The 27,067-nt window shown below is 39.0% G+C and overlaps 1 protein-coding gene across 6 annotated transcripts in view; it reads right to left on the bottom strand.

Moving 5' to 3' along the window:
* LOC128875413 (uncharacterized) overlaps nucleotides 1–27,067 on the bottom strand; it is an 82,746-nt gene that overhangs the window by 37,418 nt on the left and 18,261 nt on the right. The window contains exons 1-2 of one of the 6 annotated variants that reach the window (XM_054120971.1): nucleotides 11,900–12,186; nucleotides 8,549–10,215 (exon numbers count right to left, since the gene is read on the bottom strand). The exons of 1 other annotated variant lie outside the window; for it this stretch is intronic. In XM_054120971.1, coding sequence (XP_053976946.1) covers nucleotides 8,549–8,583 — 35 coding nt within the window. In that variant the 5' untranslated portion in view covers nucleotides 8,584–10,215; nucleotides 11,900–12,186. Of the gene's footprint in view, nucleotides 1–8,548; nucleotides 10,809–11,899; nucleotides 12,187–27,067 lie in introns of those variants that run through there. 4 more of the 6 variants (XM_054120970.1, XM_054120973.1, XM_054120972.1 and 1 more) reach the window with 4 other exon arrangements.

Genomic DNA, 27,067 nt, shown 5'->3' on the forward strand with positions numbered 1-27,067 from the left:
TAGAGTAGCGTGTACGTTTCGGCTTCCTATGTCTTCGAAGATGAATATTCGAATGATTGTAATCGATTCCAATTCTACTCACAGGTCGAATATATACGTAAATTATAGATATTTAAATGAGTATAAGTAGTTTTATTTTTCCACAAGTTTTCTCATAGCACTTAAAAATTATTGACAGAAATGAAAATAAAGAAAGCAATAGTTAGAATTATGAATTAAATTATCGAATTTAAAAGGAAAGAAAAATTATCCTACATTCACCTTATGCATGACGAAAGCTCCAATTTTTGTTTTCATTATGAAGAATATGTATTAGGGGAACTGAAAAGTAATTAAAATATCTTCGACTTGGAAAAGTTTTTCAATGAAAAATCGAAGGACTTTTTTTAGAAAAGGAGTCGAACAACTGCCTTTACGTTGGTAAAAAGTGCTAGAAAATAAAATTTCGATTACTTTCTGGTCTCCCTAATATTTAGCGCACGTGTAAGGAACAAAAGATAAATCAAATGTCACTTATAGAAATTTTAAAACGTACAGTGTAGGTGTTTTTTACCTGTATAAATTACGATCGCACGTGTGGAGACAGCGGCTACGAGTGGATAACTGTTTACATAAGAAGATCATATTGAAGGATGACGTGAACCAAAGTAAAGGGTATTATCGCGTGTAGAACAGAATTCACACGGTAAAGAAGAAACGCGTGACGAAACCGTCGCACTTTGCGCTCCGAGGCGGTGTTTTTGGGTCAAGTGAAACAGTTAAATGATCTGTGCCACGTTTTTGACCTGACAAACGCATGATTCTCGGGTCCCTGGTTAAAAAACCAGGCTAACGAAAGAGAGCCTCTCCAGTTTTTAACGTTGCTCTACAGACGAATCTTTAAACTGACCGGTAACTTTTTCAAACTCGTCTGGAAAGGCATTATACTAATTAGAGAAAGATCCGGGCTGTAAAACGCATGAACTAATTTCTTTTCGTTCTTCGTTCTCAAGATAAATGTAAATTAAGTCGGTAGTTCTTTTGGTAGTAAAAACAATTCATACTTTTTATTGCTCTACTAAATAGACAGTGGAAAATAATAACAATAATGCTGTGTAATGATAATAATATAAATTTATTAACGCTATCAAGTTCGTGTTTTTAATATTTTAATAAGTAATCAAAACTAATGAAAAGAATGCTGAATAATAATAATATGAATTTGTAAATATCATAAAAAATGTATTAAATTAATTTACAGTTACTTTTAAGATCCAAGGTACATATGCTATTTTCCAGTGTCTTCCTTCGTCAATTCTGAAACGTGTTAGAAGCAGTATGATAATAGAGGTTCATTCCAACGATAATTAACCTTGTCACCGTTCAAGACTGGATTATTCTTTCGCCAGCTGCATCGTCGTACAAAAAACAGCATCTTCGATAAATAATCGCTTGCAATTCAATCGACGATTTGTCCACCAAGTTATCTCGAATGCGTGCTTAAGCACCAGGAACGAGCGTTAATATCATTTTTGATAAGACCTGGCTCGCGGTTATCGTTGATGACAATGTGAATCATGTTTATAAACGTCTTCAATATTTTTACATTTTCCTGAAGTGATACAGTTTTATCTTAACCGACAGATTCAGCCATCCATTCACGTATAATCATTTTAAAACAATTTTCCTGTAAAAAAAAATCACGAAGAATTCTTAATACTTGTGGTTTCCCCATTTAACCCAAACAAATTTAGATTTTTGAACAATTTCACAGTGTATTAACTCCTTAGAGGCAAATGGTGGTGAAATCCAATATTAATAAAGCAGTACGGTTCACCTTTCACATGAACAACCAAGAAATAATATCTTTTTCGAAAGATAAAGTACGATGCATGCAGTAGAGGATTAAGGAAGCTTTTCGTGAAGTTATTTGGAACACGTAGAGATATAGAAGCAGAGTCTTCGACATGTTGTTGACCCGGAAACCTTTATCCTATCTGAAAGGGGCTCCACCCTTCACGAAAATGGGTTCGATCGATCAAGTGACCAACTGCTACGATATCACTATTTACAGACTTTCTTTTGAGAGAAAAGAGGAGATACCCATATCTACTCTTTTTGTCCATATTACCAACCGATGGAACTTATCGAAAGTTCCACTTCGATGATTCCCAGTTTTTTCGTCACATGTGTTTCTCCCCTATCGCGATAACAGATAAGCATAAAGGGTGTGGCTGATACCTAAAACTAGCCATCAGCTGATAACACGAACGATTAGTATTTATCACTGGTACCTCAAGTCGTTGTAAACGATTGTAGAGAAATAATTGTGAGTGAATTGAGATTACTGCAACGCACTTATTTTTCCGTGGGTTTATTCGAACAAATCCATCGAGATAAGTTTTTTGTTTTTTACTTTTCAATTTATATATTCATAAGTCATGTAATCGTGTTCATTAGAAGGATGACGTAAAACGTTGCTCTTCTTTTTCAAGACTCCCTAATTATTAGACTGTGGATATTTATGCATTTATGACGAGTGCGAATATAGGAAAATATATAAGGATGTGAACAAAAGTGTAAGTATATGAAATATAAAATATAAAATATAAAATATAAGATATAAAATATAAAATATAAAATATGAAATATAAAATATGAAATACACCTTGCAACATTTTGAAGAAAAGATACAATTTAAGTTTCTGTTCCTCATTTGTACATATAAAAATATGAATTTGCGTAATCATGCGCAGACAACTAATTATCATTCTTATATTTATATCCACAATCTTTTTTATGGCAGTAATATGCAAATATACACGTACGGTGCTGAAAACAGTGTATACCCAGAATCTCGGTTCCTTTTTCGGTGCATCCATTTCGAAGAAATCGAGTATAATTTGACGGTATATTAAAGCGTGCGGAATTTAAAAACGTACTCGTGAAATTTAATGGGATCGTTTGCATAATAACCGTGAAAACGCGTTCTCCAATTTCAGGCATGGAGTTAATTAAAAGCGAACGTGTCCGATGATTTACCGCCTGAATAAATTTTATTGATGAGTTAACGAATATACAGTCGATAAAAAGGCGCTATTATAGGTGTAAGAAAGCTGTTATGGTTCGTAAACGCCGCGTTCCATGGTTCCAGGAAATAGCAAGTAATTAGAATGAATGATTTAAGGAGATCGATACCGCTAGCGATGAATAAATAATAGAAAGGGAATCGCGAGTGCACGATATGCGAGTTACCGTTCCCATGCCGCACCTTTCTCTTCCAGGAGATTGCCACCGACTATGAGATGTAGTAATGGCAATATAAGTAAGCGAGTCTATCAATAAGCTCATTGTTTCCTCGTCAAGAGCGCAGAAAGGCTTTGAAAATCTTATTTCCACCGACCTTTGCGATACCTTGCCCCGTGAGAAAGCAACAACGCTTCCAAACGTAAAAGTTGTGCTAGGATGGCCAATAAAATGTTGCGTGGGTTAATAATATTCTTATGCAGATAATAATTTTTATCCGTGTGCGTGGGAATGTGTGATTATATTACCTGAACAGATTTAATGGAAAATATATTCATCTAACTCCTATTCAGCATTTAAGTACCATACGTAATATTTTCATTGTTAAATGTTGCTTGTTTACATTTCAACGGAGGTATAAATTGACGCCTTTGCTTTTTACCATAATATTAATTTTTTTCGTTCATTTTTGAATTTTTTATTATATATTATTGGAATTTATGTTTTACTAATAATTATTGTTTGTAGACTATACGTTCATCTACTATTTCACCACTTTTTTTAATTACACACGACATCGTAGATAAGGATTTCTCATATTTCAAAAGTTCGTAAATTGTTAGAATGGAAGGTAGACAGAATCGCGACTTCCTGCCATGAAATCGAATTGAGGTTCCTCGTAAAAGGGGTGAAACAAGGAACGGAAACAAGTTGTTTACCGTCACAAAGTAATCGACGTAAGCCTCGCAGCGAAGGTCTCGGAAAGTAGGTGATACCACGTAAGAATTCACGCTCGATAGAAAGACACGAATACGCGGCCAGTATACTAAATAGACAGTGATTTGTAACCCGTTATAACAAAATTCTTATCTATATCAAAATCTCCAATAGTTAATAGATAATGAACTAATCTATTAGACGTACTGTTTTGTCTTATAAATTAAAAAATATTTAATATAATTACAAAAATACTTTGTATTAGTTTTCGCAGTAAAGTTAAACGGTGTTTCAGATATTTATTCAATTATTATCACATATTAACATCTGAAGTTTTGTTCAAAATTTGTTCTAAACACCAATTAGTTTCATTTCTAACCACACTAAAAATATTAAAAGAAAAAAAAATAAACAATTTCTAATTCGTTACCGAGAGAATGAATATTAAAATTATAGAACGCTTTCATATCTCACGAAGTAAACTATACGAGTAACTATTTAGTCACTGTACGTTATTCTTATTTATCATCTTATGTTCGAATAAAATTTTGCCCGTCCCTGCTTGTAACGAGGCTTCGACTGGGCTCCAAGTTCCAGCTCGATTCTAGCAATTTAGTAAACGTTTCGATTTGGTCTCGTAACGCTCTACTAACACGAAACAATCTTTTTTTGTTCGTTTTGCGCCAAAGCCGCGTCGCGCTGAGTCACTGGGAACATCTAAAACCGGAAACGCTCCGAGAAATTAAGTGGGAATCCGAAAAGGAAGAAAAGACGCGAACCTGCCGGCTAGTCGTAACGATTCTTCAAAACGATGCTGGTGAAAGTACCGGATACGCCACGGTAAAAGGACACAAATTGCGGAATGAGGTAGACCCTTTTTTCATAGAGTACCAGGGGCTCTTGATTGGTCCACATTTGGGCCAGAAATGCTGAAACGAGTCGAAAAGACTTCTTTTCACGAAGTACGAAGACCAGTTTCATTTTTAGTTCATTCATGATATTCGTAATCATAAAAATATAATTTATATTGATTAGTTCAAATTGAGGACAGATATTGTGAAATGAGTTTCTAGACTTTTCTTTTACCTAGTACAGAAGCTTTTTATTTCGTTTAGAGGAAAAATTGTTAAATGAATCGATAGACTTCTTTTTATAAAGACATTCAATTATTCCAAACTTATTGTGAAATGATTCGATGACTAATTTCTCTAAAAAAAAAACAAAAACCATTCGTTCTCTACTTCATAGATTTCGAAAAGAATTCCTAAAGTATGCTTCATTTTTCATTCGTCACGGCGCAGTGACTCTTTAAACATCGTTACAAGGTTCTCGAGGCGGCGACTCCGACACAGAAGGGTTATTGTTCCGCTGGACATGTTCGGCCAACCAACATCTTGCTGAGAAATTATTTTCCAGACATAGTTTCGCGTATACTCGGTTAGAAATACCTCGCGGCCGGGGGAATAATCTCGCTGCGGCGAAGACGTCGGCGCGCGCCGCATGAAAGGCCCTTTCAGAGAGAAATAATAATTATCTGCCAGTCACTCCGTTACGTTTCCCCAGCGGCTGCATTCGCCGTCTAGTTAATTCGTGAGTAAATTGAACAAAAAACGATAAAAGGAAATCGTATATACGCTATTCGCCTACAACGATTTTCTTTTACGGCAATTAATTTCCGCGCACGGAACCAAGGACACGAATATCCGTTTCCGTTAAGGGAATTGATATTTTTCTGTCTCGGATCACGAGCTCTCCTTAACGCTGCGCGTCCCGATTTAATGAAGACGTCCCGAGCCTCTTGCAATTTCGCGTGGGTAATTACGGAAATTAAAGACTTAATGCGAGCCAGATTGCTTAACGGCAGAGAATAACTGGAAAAGCGATCGATCTTCGTATCCTTAATACGTGTAATTCCTTCTTAAGAGGAGCTTCGACTCCTGTAATTATAATCATTGTATGAATTGATGGTATTTTTATACGTCCTGTGTGTGTGTAATTATGTCGGGAAATTATTCGGGAAGTACGGAGTTATAATGTTGCTACCGTAAGACAAATTGTGGATACCTACGTTGGACAATTTTATTTTCTACAGTTTCGATACGAAGGAAAGCAGGAAGTTATGAAAGATAATTAAAAGTCAGTACTAAAAGAAATACGTGTATAATATTCGTTACAAGTGAACTCTTTTCTGTTGTTGGTATAATTTAGAGAAAGAAACTTTACAAATTTTATTTTAGGAGCCTCCTTCTTTCAAAATTCTACTCTGCAGGTACAATTTATTTTCGCACGAGAAATCACCCCTTTTCATCCCGTCTCGCTGCTCCGAATGAATCCCCCGCTATTTTTACGTTACATACAAATCTACCCTGTTCAAAAAAGCACACAGAAAATGCACGGCTTTGTCGAACACAGCCCGACTGCGACTTGGATCGTCCACCCTTTCTCAACGAGCACCAACATTTGCACCGGCATCGATTCATTCCAACGCAAACATTTCGTGTTTACACGTCGGCTCGTTCCTATACTCTCAATACCATCGACCACAGAGGCTACGCGAGCCGTTCGAAAGCAAGCTTTCACGCGTTGAAGTCATCATCCTCCGCTTCGCCGTATGGTCCCTCATCCCTTACTTAGCGGCGAGACAAGCGACTACGGTCGCTGCCGAGGCAAAAACGTAAACCAAGGGCGAAAACGAAACGATCGTTTCCCCATAAACGACGCATCGTAAATTTCACGTGGTCTCGCGCGAACATACCAGGCCGATCATGGCCTCAGCCTTAAGGGGTTGCGCGACAGAGTGATGGACTGGAAAGTAAGGTAGCGTTTAGAAACTTTCTTTACAGGCGGTTATACAGCTTCATCAAATGTTTCAAATTTATCGCTTGAAAGTATAGATACTGGACTAATACGACTGCTAAATTTCATTGAGGAATTTAAAGGTTGGATCGATCTAATGGTTCACTGTTTAATAAGGGTAACGTAAGTTTCAGAGACGATTTTTGATACAATGTCAACCAATCGGGAAAGGCTTCCTTATTGATACCAAATGTATATAATAAACGCGTTTATATAAAAGCTAATTTCTAAAAAATATTCGAGATCACTTACACGTGGGCTCTTAGACTGTTTTGAAATTCCATCAAGATCAATTTCCACGTTCATAAGATATTTCATTTATATAAGATTTTCTCTAAAGCTACACGTACAGAATTTCCATCGCGGTTATTTTATAATTACCATCTCAATAAGCTGTTAAACGTCACGGTGTGGCCCGTTTCAGGTAACCGACCCATGTTTCTAGCTCCTATGGTCAGCAGACCATACCGTTCTCAGGTTATATTGTTTCAATGAGATTTACAATCGAAATTGGCAGATCTCGATCGTTCTCGTAATGTTATTAATACCTCTAGAATATTTTTAAAGAGCTGGAGATGTACCTAGTATTCGATAACCCATCACTCAAAAATAACTATCACAATAATAGCAAAAGGTGTACCTGGAATTGTTGATTGCATATAAGACTCTTTAGCGCGAATAAAAGTCTGTATAAAAACAAAACATTTGTTTAAAACAATATTGTAAAGAATCGTTAGACAAATTTTTGTTCAAACTGAATTACAGTAACCGAGATACATTTGACAATGCCACGAATTTTCCAAAAATGCTGCCTGATTTTTCAGCTGGCCACCCTATCGTAACCCTTTAAGCCGACGTTCAACTTTAGACCGAGTCCCGTTTAAAATCCCAGCCATGGAAAGACGCGGCCGGAAGTGAAATAGAGAAAAACGTCGAGCGAAAGTCGTAGACGTCGGAACGTATGGCGAAGGGACGCGGCTATTTTCTCCGTTCGTCTCTCGCGTCGCATCTTTATATCAGAGATGGGCAAAATTTTATTCGAGTAATAGGCGGCGAATAAAATCAAGCATTGCGATTTATTCGCGAGATTCGCTACGATATTGTAATCTCTATTTGACCAGTGACGAACAAAAAGTTGTCCTCTTCTTGAAATTTATATAACTAAATTGCGTTCATTTAAAATCATATTTATAGTTTTGAAATATTAGAATGTATCAATATTAAGGCGTATGGGAGTTAGAAAAGTTCCTTTCAATATCAAATCAATGCTCTTATGGATATGAATATGAATCTTTTTTCTAGTTAGTATACGAATTATATACAATTGTTTCATGCATTATCCAATTTAATTCCATATAAAATATTTTTCCATTTATTTAAAAAAAGTGTCTTTAGCACGTTCATCGCCCCGTCATGTGGGTATCAGGACTTTTTATTATGGAACTAAATAACATAATCTTGAAAGTGAGATATTAAAGACAATAAATCTGGTTCAGATTCATGAATTTCGATAAAGTTACAAAAATGAATACTACAAAAAATGTTGCATTATGTAGATTTCAATTGTCTCGAAACAAACTTTGATTCTTATAGAAACATTCGCAAATATCCATGTAGCGATCAACGTAACTAGTCATTTGTTTCTTCGTGGTAGAGATAGTTACACATGAACGTCTAGGTTTAGTGTTAATATTCGAGGTCTTTGTACAGATAAAAACTTCACCCATTTTCCCCATCGCAATCCTCTTACCTCACGCTGTAGGACCTTCCCGGTTTGGAGGTCATTGCACTGCAGTAACGGGGGTGGTTCCAACGGGGTGGTCGGCACGGTGAAAATCGATTTCCCACAACGACGTAGAGGCGCCGGCGACCGCTCCAGGAAAAGTCTCTCGTTTACGTCCCCCTTCTATCGATGGCACCCGCTTCCCTAATCCCCTCGACACAGAACTACGCTTCTTGGCACGTGACTGCAACGCAAAAACTCGATTGCTACGTCGCGAAACGAGGCATCCTCTTCCAGAACGAAATCGATCGACCCCTCCTGGCGCCAGCCCGCCCACTAGACTTCTGCTCCTGTCGCCGTCAGGCGGTCCTTCGAGTATCGCAACCGTAAATTATTCAACTCGGAGGCCAGGATCGTATCAGGAAGTCCCGTTGATCGATAGCACTTGTCTTACGTCACAACCGTCTTCGGGGGTCTTTAACGATCTATAAAGTGGAATCGGGACAAATTATGGCCTTTCCACGATTGGCAGAATTTTAATACCTCTGGCTATGAGTCCTCTGACTATCTTCGATAGTAGATTATTTCATCTGGGAGGTCAGAACTATATCAGAAAGTCCCGTTCGTTGGTAACACTTCCGTCACGTTCGATCGTCTTCGGATCTCCTTACGGATCTATGAAAGTAGAATAAAAACTTGATCTTTCCACGGTTAGTAGAATTTTTGTGCCTTTGGATGGCGATTCTTCGAGTATCGCGACCGTAGATTATTTACCTGAGAGTCCAGAATCATATCAGGGTTTCGATCGAGGTTTAGATAATTCTTTGGAAGTCTTTGGAAGTCTTCAGAGGTTCTTATCGGTCTGTGGAATGGAATTAGGGCAATTCCTGTCCTTTTCACGGTTGGTGGAATTTTGCCATCTCTGGCTGAGGTTTTTCAAGCTATCGCGATCGTAGATTATTTCACTCGTAGACCGGATCGGCTTCGAGGTCCTTATCGATCTATTATAAAGTGGAATTAGGGTGAATTCTACCCTTTCCACGTTTGGTAGAATTTTGGTACGAATTTGGTTTTAGTGTTATTTAACTGTAGATTATTTAACTGGAAGGTCAGGATCGTATCGAGAAGTTCCGTTGGTCGAGTCTCGAGCTTCATTGGAGGTCTTCGCAGATCCCTACAGATATGTAGAGTGGAATTAGGGCAATTCCTACCCTTTCTACGGTTGATAGAATTTAATTTTCATTGGCGGCCCCTAGAGAATTACAACGTAGATTATTCGACTGGAAGAGTAGGAGCCACGAGGAAGTCGCGTCGATCGAGTTTCGGTGACTCTCGATTACGTCACGCGCGATTGAGGAAACGTTTAAGTATATTTAAGTGTAAACTTGTAGCAGACTGCTCATTGCCTTAAATTGGATTTCTATCCAGCGAGCAATCACCTGTTCAATTTCAGGTTCTGATCTTTTCCACAGTGCGTAGTTTTAATCTTTTTTTGGAATGTTAGTGATATCGAAGCGAAGAAATTTCAGCGCGAAACACTATCTTTACTCCAGTCACGATGGCACTAGACTTTATTTTAAATCGTTTCGCACTCGAATCACTGTTCAGGATCCATCGTTGTTACATTTGCTAACGGTGCTCACTCCGATAATGGACCAAGATACTCGTTGACCGAAACGTCGTCATTGCCAATGCTAACAAACAGATTAATCGTCTATAGCTCTTAACACATCGCCAACCGACCGTTTCATCGATTCTGCGCTTACAAACACGCGCGCTAAGTGTTTGCACCAACCGTTTGCGATTCGAAATCGAAGGTAATATCGACAGGTGCTAGATCAGAGTTCATTTTCAAAATAAATACATACGAGACGAAAATTGTACAGTTAGCAAAGTGTTAAGACCGACGTTTTTAATTTTTATTCGCGATGACGCACTCCGTGAAACTTCACCCGGATTCACCCAGGAAACGATCTATATAGATTATAAGACGTCGCGTCGACGTTAGAGGGATTCCCTCGTTGGAACGATTTTTGCGACTATTTAGCACTCGCGATCAGCCTGACGAAGCACTCTCGGGTCGCCGCGAGCGTAAACAGATTCATCGAAAGTCCAATGTCACGGCTCGCCACGCGGTCGTGCCGCTATCGCCTCTGTTTACGCAGTTATAATTCGGCGACAGAGTCGGGCAAAACACTCATCTAGATGATATTTTCAATAACCAATTCAAAAGAAACTGCTTTTTATTAGTTGCTGATTTTTGTTTGTACTGCTTTTATTCGCAAACGACTGACGAATAGAGGACAATAGCGTCTTTATTCGGCATCTATTATTCGAATAAAACTTTGCCCGAGTCTGTTCAACGGTGGAGCGCACACTTTTGAATACGCCGCGCCGCCTGGAATCGTTGCGCTTCGGAACGGTTCCTCCTCGCTTGCTTCGCGACGATCTTCTGGAACGATCGTCTCGATCCAACGATTTTTCATTGGCTCGCGTTCGGCTATGAACTTTTGCTGACCCTCTAGTTTATTACGCTGTTAAAAAAGTTGTACATGGGCGATAAAATTGTTTTGACAATTTATGTAATTCTGTCCTTGAAGTAAATTCATTTGGAAACGCCGATCTTCCGATATTTATGGAAAAATTCCAAATGTCCCAGTAATGGGTTCATTTCTCGTAAGAAGGGACCATCTGTTACCGGCTAAACCAGTGGTTTTCAGCATTTCTGAGAGGCTCTTTCTTAAAGGGACGAGAGAGTTGTGCTCCGATATTTATAGATGAAACATTTCTTTTGCGTTTATTCTAATCGAGAGCTGAATTCTGATAGTTTTGATGGATAAAGAATTATTTAAAAAAAAAGAAAGATTGAATCTTTAATAAACAATTGAACCCTGTGATACAAAATAAAATATAACGAAGATCGGAGCAACAAATTTGTCTAATTTTCTTCGACTAAAATTTAGAAACAGTGGAGCTAGTGAACCATTAAAAACGATAAAAAACTATACTCCAGTTGGATAATAAATGAAGATAAACCCAAATATCCCATGCGTAGACGGTTCAGGATGTGCAGACCATACAAAGTTTCTAACAGAGACAACAATTAAAATTATCCACATTAGTCAACACTGAAAATATTCTTCCTCTTCCCCTAGGAGTGGTGCCTCCCGGAAACCACTGGCCTAAACAGCCTCCAAAAATCGAATCAAGCGACCTGAATAAACCCATGCCCTAAATCAACAGCCTCGAGAGACCTCGGCAGAAGGAAGAAAAAAATACTCGAGAAACAGGTCGAAAGCGAACCGAGAACATTTCCTCGATCGTTCCAGGAGGGAATCTCCCCATCGCGATCTCTCGTAAAACACCGATCACCTTTACCTCGTCCTATTCACAAACATCCTATCCGAACGGTTCTGCGACGTGACGCCGTACGCGCGCCATCGCCGAGCGCGATAAAGCGTAGGAGGGCCACCCTCTGGTTCGAGGGTCGGATGGAGGACGTGTCGCGACGTAGAGCGGTCCCAAGGAATTTTCAAACGGAGCAGAACCGACGAAAACAGCGACGACGCGAAGGGAACGAGGCGTCGCGACGGTGTCTGCGGCAGCTGCAACCACCGGAGACTGTCGGCCACGTTTTCTTCTATCGACCGTATCGCACTGCGGCGACGAATAGCACTGGCGGCTTTACCTCGTGGCGCGCAGGTTTCATACAGGCGCGCGCGCTCTCGCGTACACGCCCCCAGCCCTTTTGTATACACACGTAAAGTACACACAGGTGGCGGTTCGTGGAACGGAGTGCTCGATTGATGCGTTTCCAACGCAGTTTTCGCGGCTCTTTAACGACTGGGGTATCCCCCTTTTCCACGAGATCCGAGGGAAAACTTTTCCCGGGAAAGCTTGGGTTAGGGAGAAGCTACGTGAAAACGAGTAAGGGGAAGCCACGAGGCCTATGATGTTTTCAATTTTGGAGCTTTCGGAGTAATTAGTGGTTGTTGGTGGCGTTGGATTGTCGATGAGCTGGGACTGAGACCGTTCGATGTTTTTAACCCTTTGCACTCGAAGCCATTTTATTGCAGAATGTGCTAAAAGAGTCTTATTGTATTAAACAATGTAGCATGAAAGGCATGTAATTTATTGTAATACTTTGATTTATTTATCCGTGCTACTTGAATGGAGCACTTGAATGGGAAAACTTTTCCCGGGAAAGCTTGGGTTAGGGAGAAGCTATGTGAAAACGAGTAAGGGGAAGCCACGAGGCCTATGATGTTTTCAATTTTGGAGCTTTCGGAGTAATTAGTGGTTGTTGGTGGCGTTGGATTGTTGACGAGCTGGGACTGAGACCGTTCGAAGTTTTTAACCCTTTGCACTCGAAGCCATTTTATTGCAGAATGTGCTAAAAGAGTCTTGTTGTATTAAACAATGTAGCATAAAAGGCATGTAATTTATTGTAATACTTTGATTTATTTATCCGTGCTACTTGAATGGAGACCACCAAGAAAGACCTAAGACAGATATTACACTTAAATATCTGTAAGTGGTCAATGCTATTTTTTATTTACCTGAGCTGCCAGCTTCCGCTACAATTATTATACGAATCTTATTTGAGTACATATTAAATATACTATATTAGCTACAAATATATTGAATGTTACTATTTAAATAGAATTGTTTCAATAATTGCTATTTTAATATAATTTCTTAAATATTAATATTGAAGTACAGTTTTTTCATCATAATTAAACTTTATTTCCCACCTGCAATGACTAAAATGTATTAACACGTTGAACGCCACGTCACCCATACGTGGGTGACAAGGATTTTTACTAAAAAATGAAATACATTAATCCTGAAGGTGACGTGTTAAAGAAAATAAATGTGGGTAGTATCGATGAATCTTAAAGAGGGTGCAAAAATGAGTTCTACTCAAGGGCTAAAATTTTAGCCTCGTAGGAATTTCAACGTTTATTAGTTTGACAGTGAACGTGTTAAATAACATATTTTTGCCTTCAATAGATACTAGATAGTCGTCCACTTCGATGTGTCAATCGTCCACATTGGGAAACAACGAGTCTAATTCATAGTACCTATGTACAGATTCTATAATAGTGGGAGTCGTTAATACTTTCGTCTCGTGAAAAGGAGGTCGTGGGCGTAAAAAATTGCGGATGCGCTGGTATATGTATATCGACTGCTCTCTACCCCAGAAGCACGGGCCTGCATCTCTTCGTTGTTCGTAAACATTACTCGTCTGCTTCCGGTCGGATTAATGAGCCCTTAATTAATTTGACCGTATTAATATGGCGTATTTTCTACGGGGTTTAACGAAGGTATAATAACGTTTAGAAACGAGGAAGAGACGACGAGGCACTCCGTAATTGGCCTTTGATATAAATTTCTGGTCTTCTATCGACGCAAAATGCACGCGATGAAAACTATGCAGCGCACCTATGTCCGCGCGATCGTTGCAGCAGCAATTAGCAAGCTTGCAAAATATTCCCAAGCTGGCAGTTCGCCATGTTATCTGCACAATAAACTTTCAGATAATGCCAAGGCCTTCGAGTATCCGTAACATGCGATTTTATTAGACGTAATCTTAGGCACAAAGCGATTGCTGATTGATGACAATACGTTAAGGAGTTAAGTCTTACTGGTGATTAAACTCCAGAGTATTCATATAGCTGCAAATAATGTTTATAGATAAGGAAAATGACGAGTAAACTATAAATAGAAAAAAATTTCGTCTCGTCATTCTCTGTAGAGTGACATTTTTTAGAAATTGTTTTAACGAAGCGTCCCTTGGAATTTTCAGGAAAAATCGTCCCACAGTTAAAGGGTTAATAGCGATTCTCAGCGGTTCATCCAGAATCGATTAAGCGGCGCTTAATCAAAACTGACGTAACATCGGTTGAAGCGTCTGACAAAACGAAACGAGCGAGCCCCCAGTCAAGATTTATCGTTCATGCGAGGAGTCGAATTCTCGAGGGCCGGACACCGCTCGGTGCCTCTTAATTACCCAACGCGCGTAATGAACCGTTGTCCCCATTAGTAGTCGAGCAATTAGACTCCACCGAGCAACCGATTGATTTTCCCGCCAATTATTCCGCGCTTACGCGCCATTGTAATCCGTCGTCGCCGGCCTTTCTTAAATTACGCCACGCTAATTAACTCGACGGACGACAGCGATAGCGACATCATTCGTGGAAGCAGCTAAGGGGGCGTGTACGTACATCTGGGATCCCAAAAACAAGACAATGTCTATAAGTAACTCGTGTTCGACTATACGGTTTAATTCGCTGAATCAAATATTCGTAGATAAGTTTCAGATAAGTTTTAGAGATAAGGCTTTTACAGATTTGTTCAGGATATCTTGAAAGGTACAATTAAATTTACCAAATTAATGTGTAAAAGGAGTTTACATTTTGTGCATTAATTTAGTCATTTCCTTGTGGATGTTAATTTTATAAATTGAATTTTAACATTTGTGACCGATGGGCACTTCCAAACAAGGACTTTTATTTTAACGATACGGCTTCTCAGTCTATGAATTTTATTATAAATAAAAAAATATAACACGCCTGTCACATAATTCATTGTAGTTGTTTAATTGTTTAATTGTAGTAGTGTGTAAATTCATTTAAAATACAAAAATCCTTTACGAACAGGTATTTCGCTACACGCACGATCGCTTAACTAACTAAACGCACATGTGCGTCGATTTCCCGTAGATAGTTAAATTTCTCCAATTGACGCCAGCGAAGCAATGTTTTAGAAACGAAACGAACAAAAATCAATTCTTGTTTACCCCCTGAACGAACGTCCGTAACGGAACAATCAACGCGTTCACGTCGTCGTGTCATCAAGATATGTATAACGTTAAGGAGCGATTCATCGCGAACGCGATATTAACACCGCCGGCACCTATGATCCGCGCAGCTTATTGCTATTAGGTGATGAGAGCGAAGATACTAAACGAATACCACATTTATAACGTCCCATGACCACGAGCACTCGAGAATCTGGCCAGCGGCCACATAACTCGGTTTCCCGGTGTAAAAGCGAGCAAACCGAGGAACAAGAACAGGATCAATCTCGACGCGGAGGCCCCCTGTGCGTTCCAGAACTATGCAGAACGCCGGGAGGAAAAAGTTCGCCACGCATTCGCGTGAGTTATAACCGTGATAAATTTTGGTTTTAGATACTCCGGATGTTGGAGAGCCGCGGGGCCTTCTCAGAGGCTAGGCATCCGTGCTTCTCTATTTCCCTCGAGCCCCTGGATCCCGCCAAGTGACCTGGAAACTATCCGCGGGAGGGCGGAACGATCCCGCGAAATATTGCTCGATCGTGAGTGGCGAAAAAGAAAGGCACGCTTCGTATTATGAATTGGAAATGCTGGCAGACGTCGAGACAGTCCGCGTAGGTTCCAACTAGGACTCCGCTCCAGTATCTGAATATTTTAGTAGTATTCGCGTACTACGAATAAATTCGTTCCTTTTTCTCCTTTTCGTTGCTGCAGGAGGGAAGCCATATTAGACGCGGGAAAATAATAGCTGTGTTCGACAATTTTCGTTGAAGGATAATTTGAAATTCAATGAAACAATTCGTTTTTCAGTCACAACCATATTCGATTTGAGGTGCATGATTATACAAGAAAAATAAAATTCAAGCTGCACGGAAGGACGGTGTCAATAACTTGCTAATGCGCTTTGACTTGTTTATATTTCAGATTCCACTTGTTATACTTTTAGTGAAACTTGAAATAAAAGAGTAAAGCTAAGCAAAACGTAGGATATACCCATATATGGGTGACAGTGCTTCTTACTGAAGAAGTGAACAAATTAATTCTGAAATTTAAGTATGAACTATATATTGAAATACATTCATGAATTTTGGTGAAGTTACAAAAATAAATACCACGATAAACGTTCGATCATGTAGTTTCCAACAGTCTAAATAATATTTAATCCTAGCAGAAATTTTCAAGAATATTTGTCTGGCGGTCAACGCGTTAAATCTGAGAGTTCGGGAAGCTCCGTATAAATCCCTCGATGAGGGCTAAATTATTTCACGAAAACAAGACAATGTTTGTAAATAACCTTTGCTCGACTATGGAACTCTATTTATGGAATCAGATATTTGTAGACGAGCTTGAATGTATGCAAACGAAAGGGCGATATTTTTAAAAATAATTCTTCTAATTCTGAAAGAGTTGGGAAGACACGGAAGGAGAAAATGTACGACCAACGCGGGAAGGGTAATTTCTTCCTAGTCACCCCGTATAAATCCCCGACGAGGACTAAATTATTTCACGATTCTCCCGTCAGCTTCGTTCCGGAAAGGCGGAACGAGCGTATTCGACAGCTTAAAGCCGCGTCTCTGCGACAGGCGCTGTAAATTACTGACTATCCGATCGTGTGGGTAATTCGAGCGACGTAACGGCGGCATAATTTAAACGTGGCCCGTAAATTCGTGGATGTCGGCTCGGTGTTTGGCCGAGGGATCAAAAACCGCGGTGTGATGTCTCGATGCGTCCCATAAGCCAGTGGCGTTACATAGCATAAGCTAGGGTTGGCGTCACTCACGGTGGTAATTCGTCGTCTCATCTCTCGTGGATCCCGTTTCATAGTAAACCATACGCAATGCTAATACCACTTTATTTACCGGGAGCTTATTTATAGGCTTTTTAATTGCAGTATTTAGCTATTCGAATTTATTTACTGTGTCGATGATTGTTTACTTACAATGTTCAGTGTTTGGAAACAGTTGGCTTTCAAATCTTTCAATGTACCAAGTAACAGTATGGAGGAATTATTGTCAGCCTAGATTGGCATATATTGGGTTATCCAGAAAGTTCGTGCCAATTTTTAAGAAACATTCAAAGACACGTTTGAATTTCGATATATATTTATTGAATTATATATGTACCATTTTGTTCCACAATTTTTCTATCTTTTAAGGGATGTCCACATGTTATTAGTTTTCAACCATAACGATATATTCAGACCTGTAACTCCTACTAAAAATCGGCATGGATTTCCCAGACAACCCAATACTACTGTAGACAATTCTTTTTTGAATTAAAGACTGTTTCTAAACAGTCCGGTAGATAAAGTGATACTTTATGGCGACAGTAATGAAATAAACATTAAAATTGGACTTTTAATTCTTTGCACTCAACGTGCATCGACATCGACATCCCCGTGAAAACCCCTGCGACCGTCACGGCGACGCTACTGCCATGTGAGTGAGATTCCATAGCGACGCGTGGCGTCTCTGTCGACCAGTGGGAATCCACGCTAATGACATGGCCAACTCAATCTCGCGACCTCAATCCTGTAGAAACACTTTGGAATGTTGTGGAGGAACGAGTCAAGCGGAACAGACCATCCAAGATAAATAAATTATAGGAAATTATTGGAAACCCATGGAACACGATCCCATCGATCGTTCTATTCGATTTATCGATTCCGTGCGACGTAGATATACAATAGTCACGATGCAGAAAGGTAGTTCTACAAAATATTATTTAGTTCACTTCAATTAATTTTAATTCAGCCAATTTATATATCTAAAAGTCTTTTCAAAGTATCTAACAATGATATTCTGTCTATTAGATAGTAGAATTTTCACCCTTTAATTTGAATTTGGTTGGAATCGAATCGGTCAGTTTTACACCGAGCTACGACACTTTAAAGTCACATTCATTTTTATAAATAAACAATCGTTTAAGATAATGTAACGATGACAATAACGAGGTGTTAGGTAGTAGAAATTCCGCCCTTCAATTTGCATTTTGGTAGAATCAAATCGGACGATTCCTCGCTGAGTTATGTCACCTCAAAGTTTCCTATTTTATAGACCATTATAAATGACTGACAGACACGTGACTTTCGCGTCCTTGCAAAGCCAATCCAATTCCGAGAAATACTAGTAAACATTGTAGTATTTCCTGGAAGGAACAACCCCTCAAAAAATTTACAAATTCAAAATGGCGGATCCAATATGGCGGACCAAAGTGTGGAAAAGTGATTCGATTTTGATAAAACTTGGTATAGAAGGGTTTTTGGGGTCAGTGATTCCAAATCTGAACTAAAAATTTACAAATTCAAAATGGCGGATCCAATATGGCGGACCAAAGTTTGGAAAAGTGATTCGATTTGGATGAAACTTGGTATACAAGGGTTTTTGGGATCAGTGATTCCAAATCTGAACTAAAAATTTAAAATTTAAAATGGCGGAACTAATATGGCATTACAAAATGCAGGACAAAAGAATATTTTAAACAGAAGCTGTTCAGTTTTCGATCGAGTATACATTGCAACAAAAATCAAAATTTTAAAGTAGTCAAGGTCGTTATTTGCCAAGGTCACTTTCATTTTTTTAAATAGCACTGTGTATTTTCGATTTAACAGTATTATATCTTGTATTAAGGCGAATTCAAGAACAAAGACAAAGACATGAAAATTTCACCAAAAAGTGAACATTCCGAAAAGATTGATATGTTGCTATCACATAACGAATGTGAAAAATCTATACTAAAATATCATATTCTTATATTTTTATTTTACAGACTCACAATCAGATGGTTCTCCATTCTTTAACATATTTTATCCATAGAATTAATTGTCACGAGTATTGTAAAATAAATATTGTTCCAGGGAGTCAGCTAGTACGAGTTTGTCGAGTGGCAGAAATGTGGTAATTGAGTCGTAGTCCATAAATTCGTGGGTATCAGCGCCAATGTTCGGTCGAGGGATCAAAAACCGCGCGGCGTTGGCGTGGCGTCTCGATGCGTGCCATAAGCGGGATTCCGTGGCGGCGCGTGGCGTCCGCGTCGTCCAGCGGGAATTCACGGAGACGGACACAAAGAAAGTCGCGCGGAATGCCGGGAGTTCCAGACGCGTAAATCGCTCAGCGCCTCTCCTGCGCATAGGTGCGCACCGCGCGGATAAATATAGACCGCGTCCAGAAATATGTCTTTCGTGCAGCACTTAAAATCGTCGCTTCCGCCGTGGCCGTCGGGGGACTTCGTTACCTTTAGGGCCACTTTCGCCACTCTGCCCCTCTTCTTTTACGCTCGACAGCACGAGCACGCTCCACGAGTGTCTACAGAAGCTCCCGCTACGTCGAGAAAATCTACTTCAACTAAAGACGACGGTATAGTTACGTTTACTCGTGGAAAACCATCGATAGCGCCATCAGAGCGTTTTTCACTATCGAAAACTATCGATAGTGTTTTCAATTTTGAATACAGGGGTGGTCAAGCAAGCGTGACAAGCCATAACTCTGTTATCAGTACAAAACCTAAGTCCCTATCTCAATCTCAAGTTTGAGAAGCACTGGATGATGGAGATTCGTTTGTAAACAGCGAAGAAGTAGGAACGATTTAAGGGTGAACGTGCTCCGAAGGCCAATGACATACGGCGAGACTGTTTCTTTCAGCGGATTTAGTCCTGGTTCGTTGGTTTTCTTTATTTGTGTTCTCAAAGGTTATAATTACACATACTGGTCTTCTTTTACTCCCGAGATTAATTTGAAAATACGTAGTTTGTATTATTCGTTTGACTCGTTTTTCATAAGGAATTTTATCATTCTAAGCTTTTTTACACGTTTTGATATTTATTCTTGTTTTGATATTGGTTTATTAGACTGCGTATGTATATTTATGTTTCGTAACATGGAAGATTTTTTGAAGAATAAATAAAATTCTCTTTTGCTATATTATATATTATATTTTCAGCACATACTCAAATTTTCAAACAATGGTGCACATTGAGAGGTGAATATTTATAATGAAAAAAGTACATTGCACACGTTTCCTTAGATTTAGAAAAATAAATTCTCGGTTTAAATCTTGGAACTTCCTTCTCGCCAAACCCTGTTCCACGAGTTTTGGATTATATAATGGCAAGTTACGTTTCACTAATATATTTGAGGAGCCGTTGTCAGGTGTAATGCAATAAAGGCTACGTTAGTATCATTAGTGTTACGAAACAGCAACTTCTACTCCTTCTTACACTTTCTTAATCCTATATCAATTGATCAGAATTAATGCGACTAAATGTTTAAAGATTCAAACTAGCTGCTACTAAATAATAATTTTCCTATGGGTCGAAACATAGAAATTTAGAATTATTTGCGATACTCTGGAAAATTCAACAAACGTTATACGAACAAAAGGTGTTAGTAAGTGGGAGTTGACATGCCTCCCTCCAAAAATCCGCGAGGGACTAAAAGACTGAACAGTCTTGGACTTGGAGACCTTTTTGAAAAGAATTCCAGTATTTGTCCAGGGTATACAACTTTGGCGAAACCATGCTCGCGTCCTAACCGCAGACACGATCGTCTACGGGAACCTAAAGGCGTGTACGTGTCTCCGTCGCGTCGGTTCGCCGAAGCAACAGTTCGCAAGTTCGCTGAAAGTTCAGAACGACCTGCGCAAATTGCATTACGTCGCACTGATCGAGTTTCGTTGACCACCTCGAGTAGGTTTCACCGTGAAATTGCTCGTTACGAACTTTTTCCCCTAACGAAAGTTCGTCTGGTTAAGGAAAGACGTACAAATCGATCCTATGGATCGTCATCGGACGATTCACCCGGTCTACAAATAAATTTGATTTAAATAAATGTATGATTTTGGGATTAGGGGATCAGATCGTCTCATAACATTGAAAATTCGAAATTTAAAGGTTGCCAGCATCGACTCCCACGAATATAAAGTTATCAGTATTTTCTCTAACGAGTCAACGGTTGCCGGAACTCTCGCACGCATGCATACAGCGTGTGCAGCAGTCTAAGCGAGAGTTAAGAGGCTCACCTATCTCTGCTCGAAGAAACGTGTAAACGTTGGGGGTGTAGAAATTGCACGACAACCTAGTCACCGTGACATTTGCCGCCGTCGCGGATGCAAATGTTACTTTATCCTGTTAGTTACGTTCGTGTATAATTTTTATTCCGTTAGCGTGATCGTTGAAGGTAAAACGAATACTGATTTATTTACGATAAGCCGGTTTCCACGCTGCAGGTTTTTAAATGCATATAATAATAATAAATTTTCTTGGTCGCTCGAGGAATTCAATAATAAGTAAATTTCAAAAAAGAAACATGTCAAGTTGTGTCTAGAAATAATTGTACAGAATGGAAGATAATGTAAAAATATAATTTATACGACATAAAGTGCAAATACCAAATATTTTTTTTTAAATTAATTATTTGCGTTTTAATTGCAACAGTAGGCCTGAAGGAGCTCTAATTTATTTTATCTGGAGTTCAGAGAAAAGAAAACAATTTCTTTAACCAAATGTTCCGATACAGGCTCGTATCAAATTTTCTCGCGTGCTATTGATACTCCGATTGCAGTCTACTCTCAAAATTGAATTCCACGAATCGATCCTTATTCCATACTTCTATTGTCTAACGATCGATCTAAAGGGAGCGTCCCTCGTTTCCACATCGAATCGTAGCGATTTTATTACGTTAAGGGCGCGGTAGGTCTCATATAGGTCAAATCCAATCAACTTTGGCATTACCAATATAAAATTGACTGCCTTCGAGTTTCATAAGAAACGCCAAACCCTCTGAAGTATTTCGCACGATTCGAATCGGAGAAGAAAAAATTGACGAAACATGCCACGATCGATACCCTACTTTCAGCTGATGGATATTATGCGAACCAATGCGGCAACGAGCGACTTTTTGCCGAGATAATGAGCACGGGTAACAACGCTACTTTCGCGAGACTGACGTGAAATTGACTATCTCCGAGCCAGCCAGTCAGGGTGGAAACTCCAAACTGTTTTATACAGTTGAAATCGTACTCCTTATCAGTCCGTTTAATGGCGAGCCCACGTTCCGTCTGTAGTTATGGTGCATAAACACGCTTGCGCGTAATTAATTCTAGGCAAATGTTAATTAGAATCTCTTGTGCATGGAAGGTGTAGATACTGAAGAGCTGGAGAGAACGACCGTGAATGGAAGTTAGGTTTAGCGATCAGAATCCTCGAGGAAGGTTATTTTGTTATTGGTCGGGATTATTGTATCGCACAAATTAAAGAGGAATTTCTTTTGCACTGTAATCATCCCTCAGAGGTGGTCTTCGTTATTTCTATAGCCTGTATTGGGAGCTATTGACGTATAATTAAATTAAGGATTTAAGAATTGCAGATTCTTTGGTCCTTTTGACAGTGCACGGTTTGTTTATTTACAATCTATAGAACGACACTAATAGAACCATTAACATACAGGATTCAACAAATATCTTCTCTTTTATAGTTTAAACAGTTTAGGTTTATTTAGTTTCTAAATAACAATAAATCAATTCAATTTCAAATAAATATTGTATTATTAATACATACAAGTGTAAAGTTTATTCACGTGCATATTTACAATGAAACATTTATTTAAAAATATCGGATCATTTAATTCAGACAGACTTCGTTAATAGACATAGAAGGTATGAATATTTATGAGATTGGTTGCATATTAACTGTCATCGGTTATTATTAGTAATTTCACCTTCGTCGATATCTTTCAATCATTTTCCGCGCTTGTAACGCTTCCTTCCACTAGTCTTTCAACGCCTCTGTTCCTAATCTCGCATCTTACACGATCGATTAACTGTCCGTCGTGGTTGCTGTTAATCCCCGTCACCGAACGGCAATTAAACGAGACTTTTGGATCCACGTATCGAAGGTTAATTGAAAATGACCCAGCCTCGCGTGTAGGCTGTCTTGATTGTAATCCACGGGATTTACAGTACAACTACGACTGACCGTACGTTCATCCGCTTCCGAGAACGGCCAACCAATTCCAACAATGAGCAAACTTCCATTAATCATTTGGGATTAGAGACTCCCCCACGCCATTCGTGCGGGTGCGCACAGTGGTCCAAAACACGACCATCTGCCGTGATAAATATTATTTCATTTGGGCAGTGGCCGCCACGGATCTCTTCAACGTTCGCAAATGTCAGCGTTTCCTGGGAAACATCCATGAAATAGTAAATATTCCACGAATGGAATTAGAAGAGTGTGCGTTATCTTAAATGATTCCGCTTTCTTTGATGACGCCTGGAGAAATGATTCTAATTATGAGCAATTGGCTTTTTTTTTTAAGTTGTTTATTACAGCCACTTAGTTTTACTTGAATTATTCTCAATAAACAAGGACTTGAAGATTGATAATTTAAATATAATGGTCCAAAATTGAACACTTCTAAGCTAGGTAATATTAAATGCATTATATATAAATAAGATTGATTTATCAGGAAAGATAAATAAAGAATAAGGTACTACAGAAACCTGACCGATCGGTTGACTTTGCGTTGCGCGCGCAGTTTGACAGCTTTACGAAGAAGCAAAGTTTAAAATTGTAAACGAAGTGTATTCGCCATCGTGCAAAGTACCGCGCCATTTATTCGAACGTATTAAACTGCGGCGCGAACATGAAACGCATATTAACGGCGGAATGAAATCCCTCGATTTCGATAACCACGATCACAGTATCGAGACATTTAATTCGCCCTAGGCGCCTAAGTGTTTAGCGCCCATGTACACCAAACACGATCGTGTTTCAAGATTTTTTCGAACCGCGTCGCGATACATGTACCGTCTGGAATACGAGTTATTGTCCTCTAACGCTGCAAAATACTTTCAACGACAGCCGGCCATCGAGATAAAACAGCTCGTATTACCATAGACTGGATTCTAATTCTATCTGTAACATCGTTACGACATTAACGCTTGTCTTGATGCCGCTGACGCAATTGCCGTGCAAATAGATGGCTCGTTAGAGCTGAGAAAACGCGAATGAGAAAAGGTCTTCCTCGCGAGCGTTGGATCTCGATGGATCCGTCTGAAAAGGTCGCGTAGCTCGTCGATCCGCGCGAAGATTAGAACCACCTCAAGATCGGATCACCGGGTTCTCCCAGGATCATAATATCGCGTTCCTTTTAATACACTCGATAGAATATACGACTCGATCAACTCGGTGCAGAGATGGATGGAATTTTACTGGAATAATAAACGTCAGATGCCACGTTTGTTCTACTTGACAGTTAGCAAGAGACACTTTTATTCGTTCAACTTTGATTTTATAGATTAGAGTGCAATTTCATTTGGTCGACGATTTGAGGTTAAAATATTTTCAAGGAAACGTACAGTTTAAATAGCAGTCTGTTAGTCTTCCCTCTTTTTTATCGAGCACTGAGAATTTAGGAACCTCTGTAGACACCCAGACGTACTCAAAATATTGTATCAAGCTTCCACAGAAGTTGCTTCTGTTATTTGTTTATGGAGGTGAAAAATGTAACCAGATGGCAAGCGTGGGAAATTTGTTTTCATCCACTGCAGCATCTTTTCCGAATTATTCGGTTTCAATTTGAGAGGAGAGTGGTGAGAAAAATAAAAATGTTTGCATTGGTTATCTTCGTACATACATATGGTATTATAATTCTATTCTTAACTTCAACTATTGAGTGATCAGTTTACTGATCTTCGTGACACTTGCATGCGTTCTTATTTATATGATTTTATTCGTGCTCCTTTATTCTTATATTTTTTTATTGATAGGATACATTTCTATTTGTAGTTGTTTATAATTTCAATCAGAGCCTTTTCCAAAAGCTGACATTATATTAGGGGGGACCGAAAAGTAATCAAAATTTTTTAAAAAGTGTTAGAAAATGATGGAAATTATTTTGTTGATTAGTATTTATAGATTTCTTTATCAAATAAGTGTCGATAAAATTTTGATTGCTTCTCGGTCACCCGAACATTAACCAACGAACGAAGCTCTCGCGTCGATGCAATATCATTTTTATTGGAATTCAATCGTTTAACAGTGGAATACTCCGTAATTCGATACATCATGCCGAATGGAATGCTCGGTTCATTCTCGAGGCAAACCAGGCGGGTACATCTAATATTGCTTTGAAATTTATCAGCAAGCCGAAATGTAGGTCAACCAGCGAGAACATTCGCGAGTGGTGTTCCGAAGCTCGGCGGATTTTTCTGGGATCTCCAACCGGATCGCAGCTGTGACTTTCCCCGATTGACCTCGCAACACTATTCGCGAGACACCTCGTCATCGTAAAAAGCGAGTGTATCGATTAAAGTATCGGGGATTTACGACCTCACGTCCTAACCATCGCGGCAGTAACGGATATTCATCTCCCCTAGGCATCTCTCAGGTGACCCAAACTAATAAATTTGAAAAATTGCAAGCACAAATTAAGTTCTAACGACGCAAATTTTCAATGTTTACATTGCTACCTTTTATTCCGATAATTTTTATATCAAATAACAGCTTTTCGTTTATTTCGAATTTAATGTCGCCACCTGTATTATTTCTGTTCTGTTATACTTTTTGGTACATATTAATTTCCTTTAGAAATTTAAGGGTTGAATAAACATTAAATATTCCTAAGTTATAGGTAAATTTACTTCGCTGTGCCAGCGCAGACTGTGATTTATTTAAAAAATTAATGCAAAAGAATTAGATGGAACCTATACAGAGTGGACCAAGTAAATGTAACAAGCTATATCATTTTTCGTTATAGGTATCTATTAGGATGCAGACGAATTCAAACAAGATCGAGTTTCGACGAACTCGTTTCGAGGTTTACCTTTTCCTGAAACGCGATTTCCGATAATTTTGTGCGCAAACTTTTCCTCGATCCCGAGCGAGCACGTAGTGGAAGGAAAAACGGCGAACAGATTGGAAATAAAGTGGCAGTCACGGTCGCGATCCTTAGATCCAGAGGGGAAAGATGAGGACGCGGCACGGAAAGACCATGACTTTGGAGTAAAAAGACACTGTGCTGCGGTAAAATGGAGAAAAGTTTTTTTTAGTAATTATCAGTTAACCGTGTTTCAGCCAAGGATTGAATGCGCGATGTTTCCGAGCACTTGTTGAAGTTCGGAGACGTTTGATTCGAGAAGCAGCAAAATGTAAATCCGATCCAACACAGATTTAAGCAATAGTGTCGTTTATTTTTTGTTTCGGATTAGAAAACGGGGCTTAATTAACGCGAATTGTTTTTATGGTTATCGTGTTGAATGAGATTAAAAGAGAAAATTAAGAAAATGCAGCGTATCCACTAGAAATAGTTGCGACGCCTAATGGGTTAGCCTTAATTACTCGTGGTGTGGAATTGCTACTGTTTTGTGCACATCTGTTGCTCGTTAATTTTTAAACCTAACTGAAGTAACGTATACGTTTAGCATAGCCGAGATAAAATGTAAGCGTTACTTCAGGAGTGAATTCAGAGCACATAGACGAATACATAATAGATGGAACTTTCGAAGTTAAGTTTGTTTTACTTCAGCTTGTTGCCTCGTAACAGACACTTTATGTCATATCACTTATCGGTAAGAATAGCGTTCCAAGTAATTATTTTCGATGTATCTTCAATCTCTTCGTGGTCAATTATCGATGCAATTAATTATTTTTAATGCTACACTTTCTACTTAACACCATTATTAAGTGCAAGAGAACAGATATATACTGGGTTGTCCCAAAAGTTTCTTTCGTAACTTGCACTCAGTTATTT

The sequence above is a fragment of the Hylaeus volcanicus genome, chromosome 4 (assembly GCF_026283585.1).
Source record: "Hylaeus volcanicus isolate JK05 chromosome 4, UHH_iyHylVolc1.0_haploid, whole genome shotgun sequence".
Classification (NCBI taxonomy): Eukaryota; Metazoa; Arthropoda; class Insecta; order Hymenoptera; family Colletidae; genus Hylaeus; species Hylaeus volcanicus.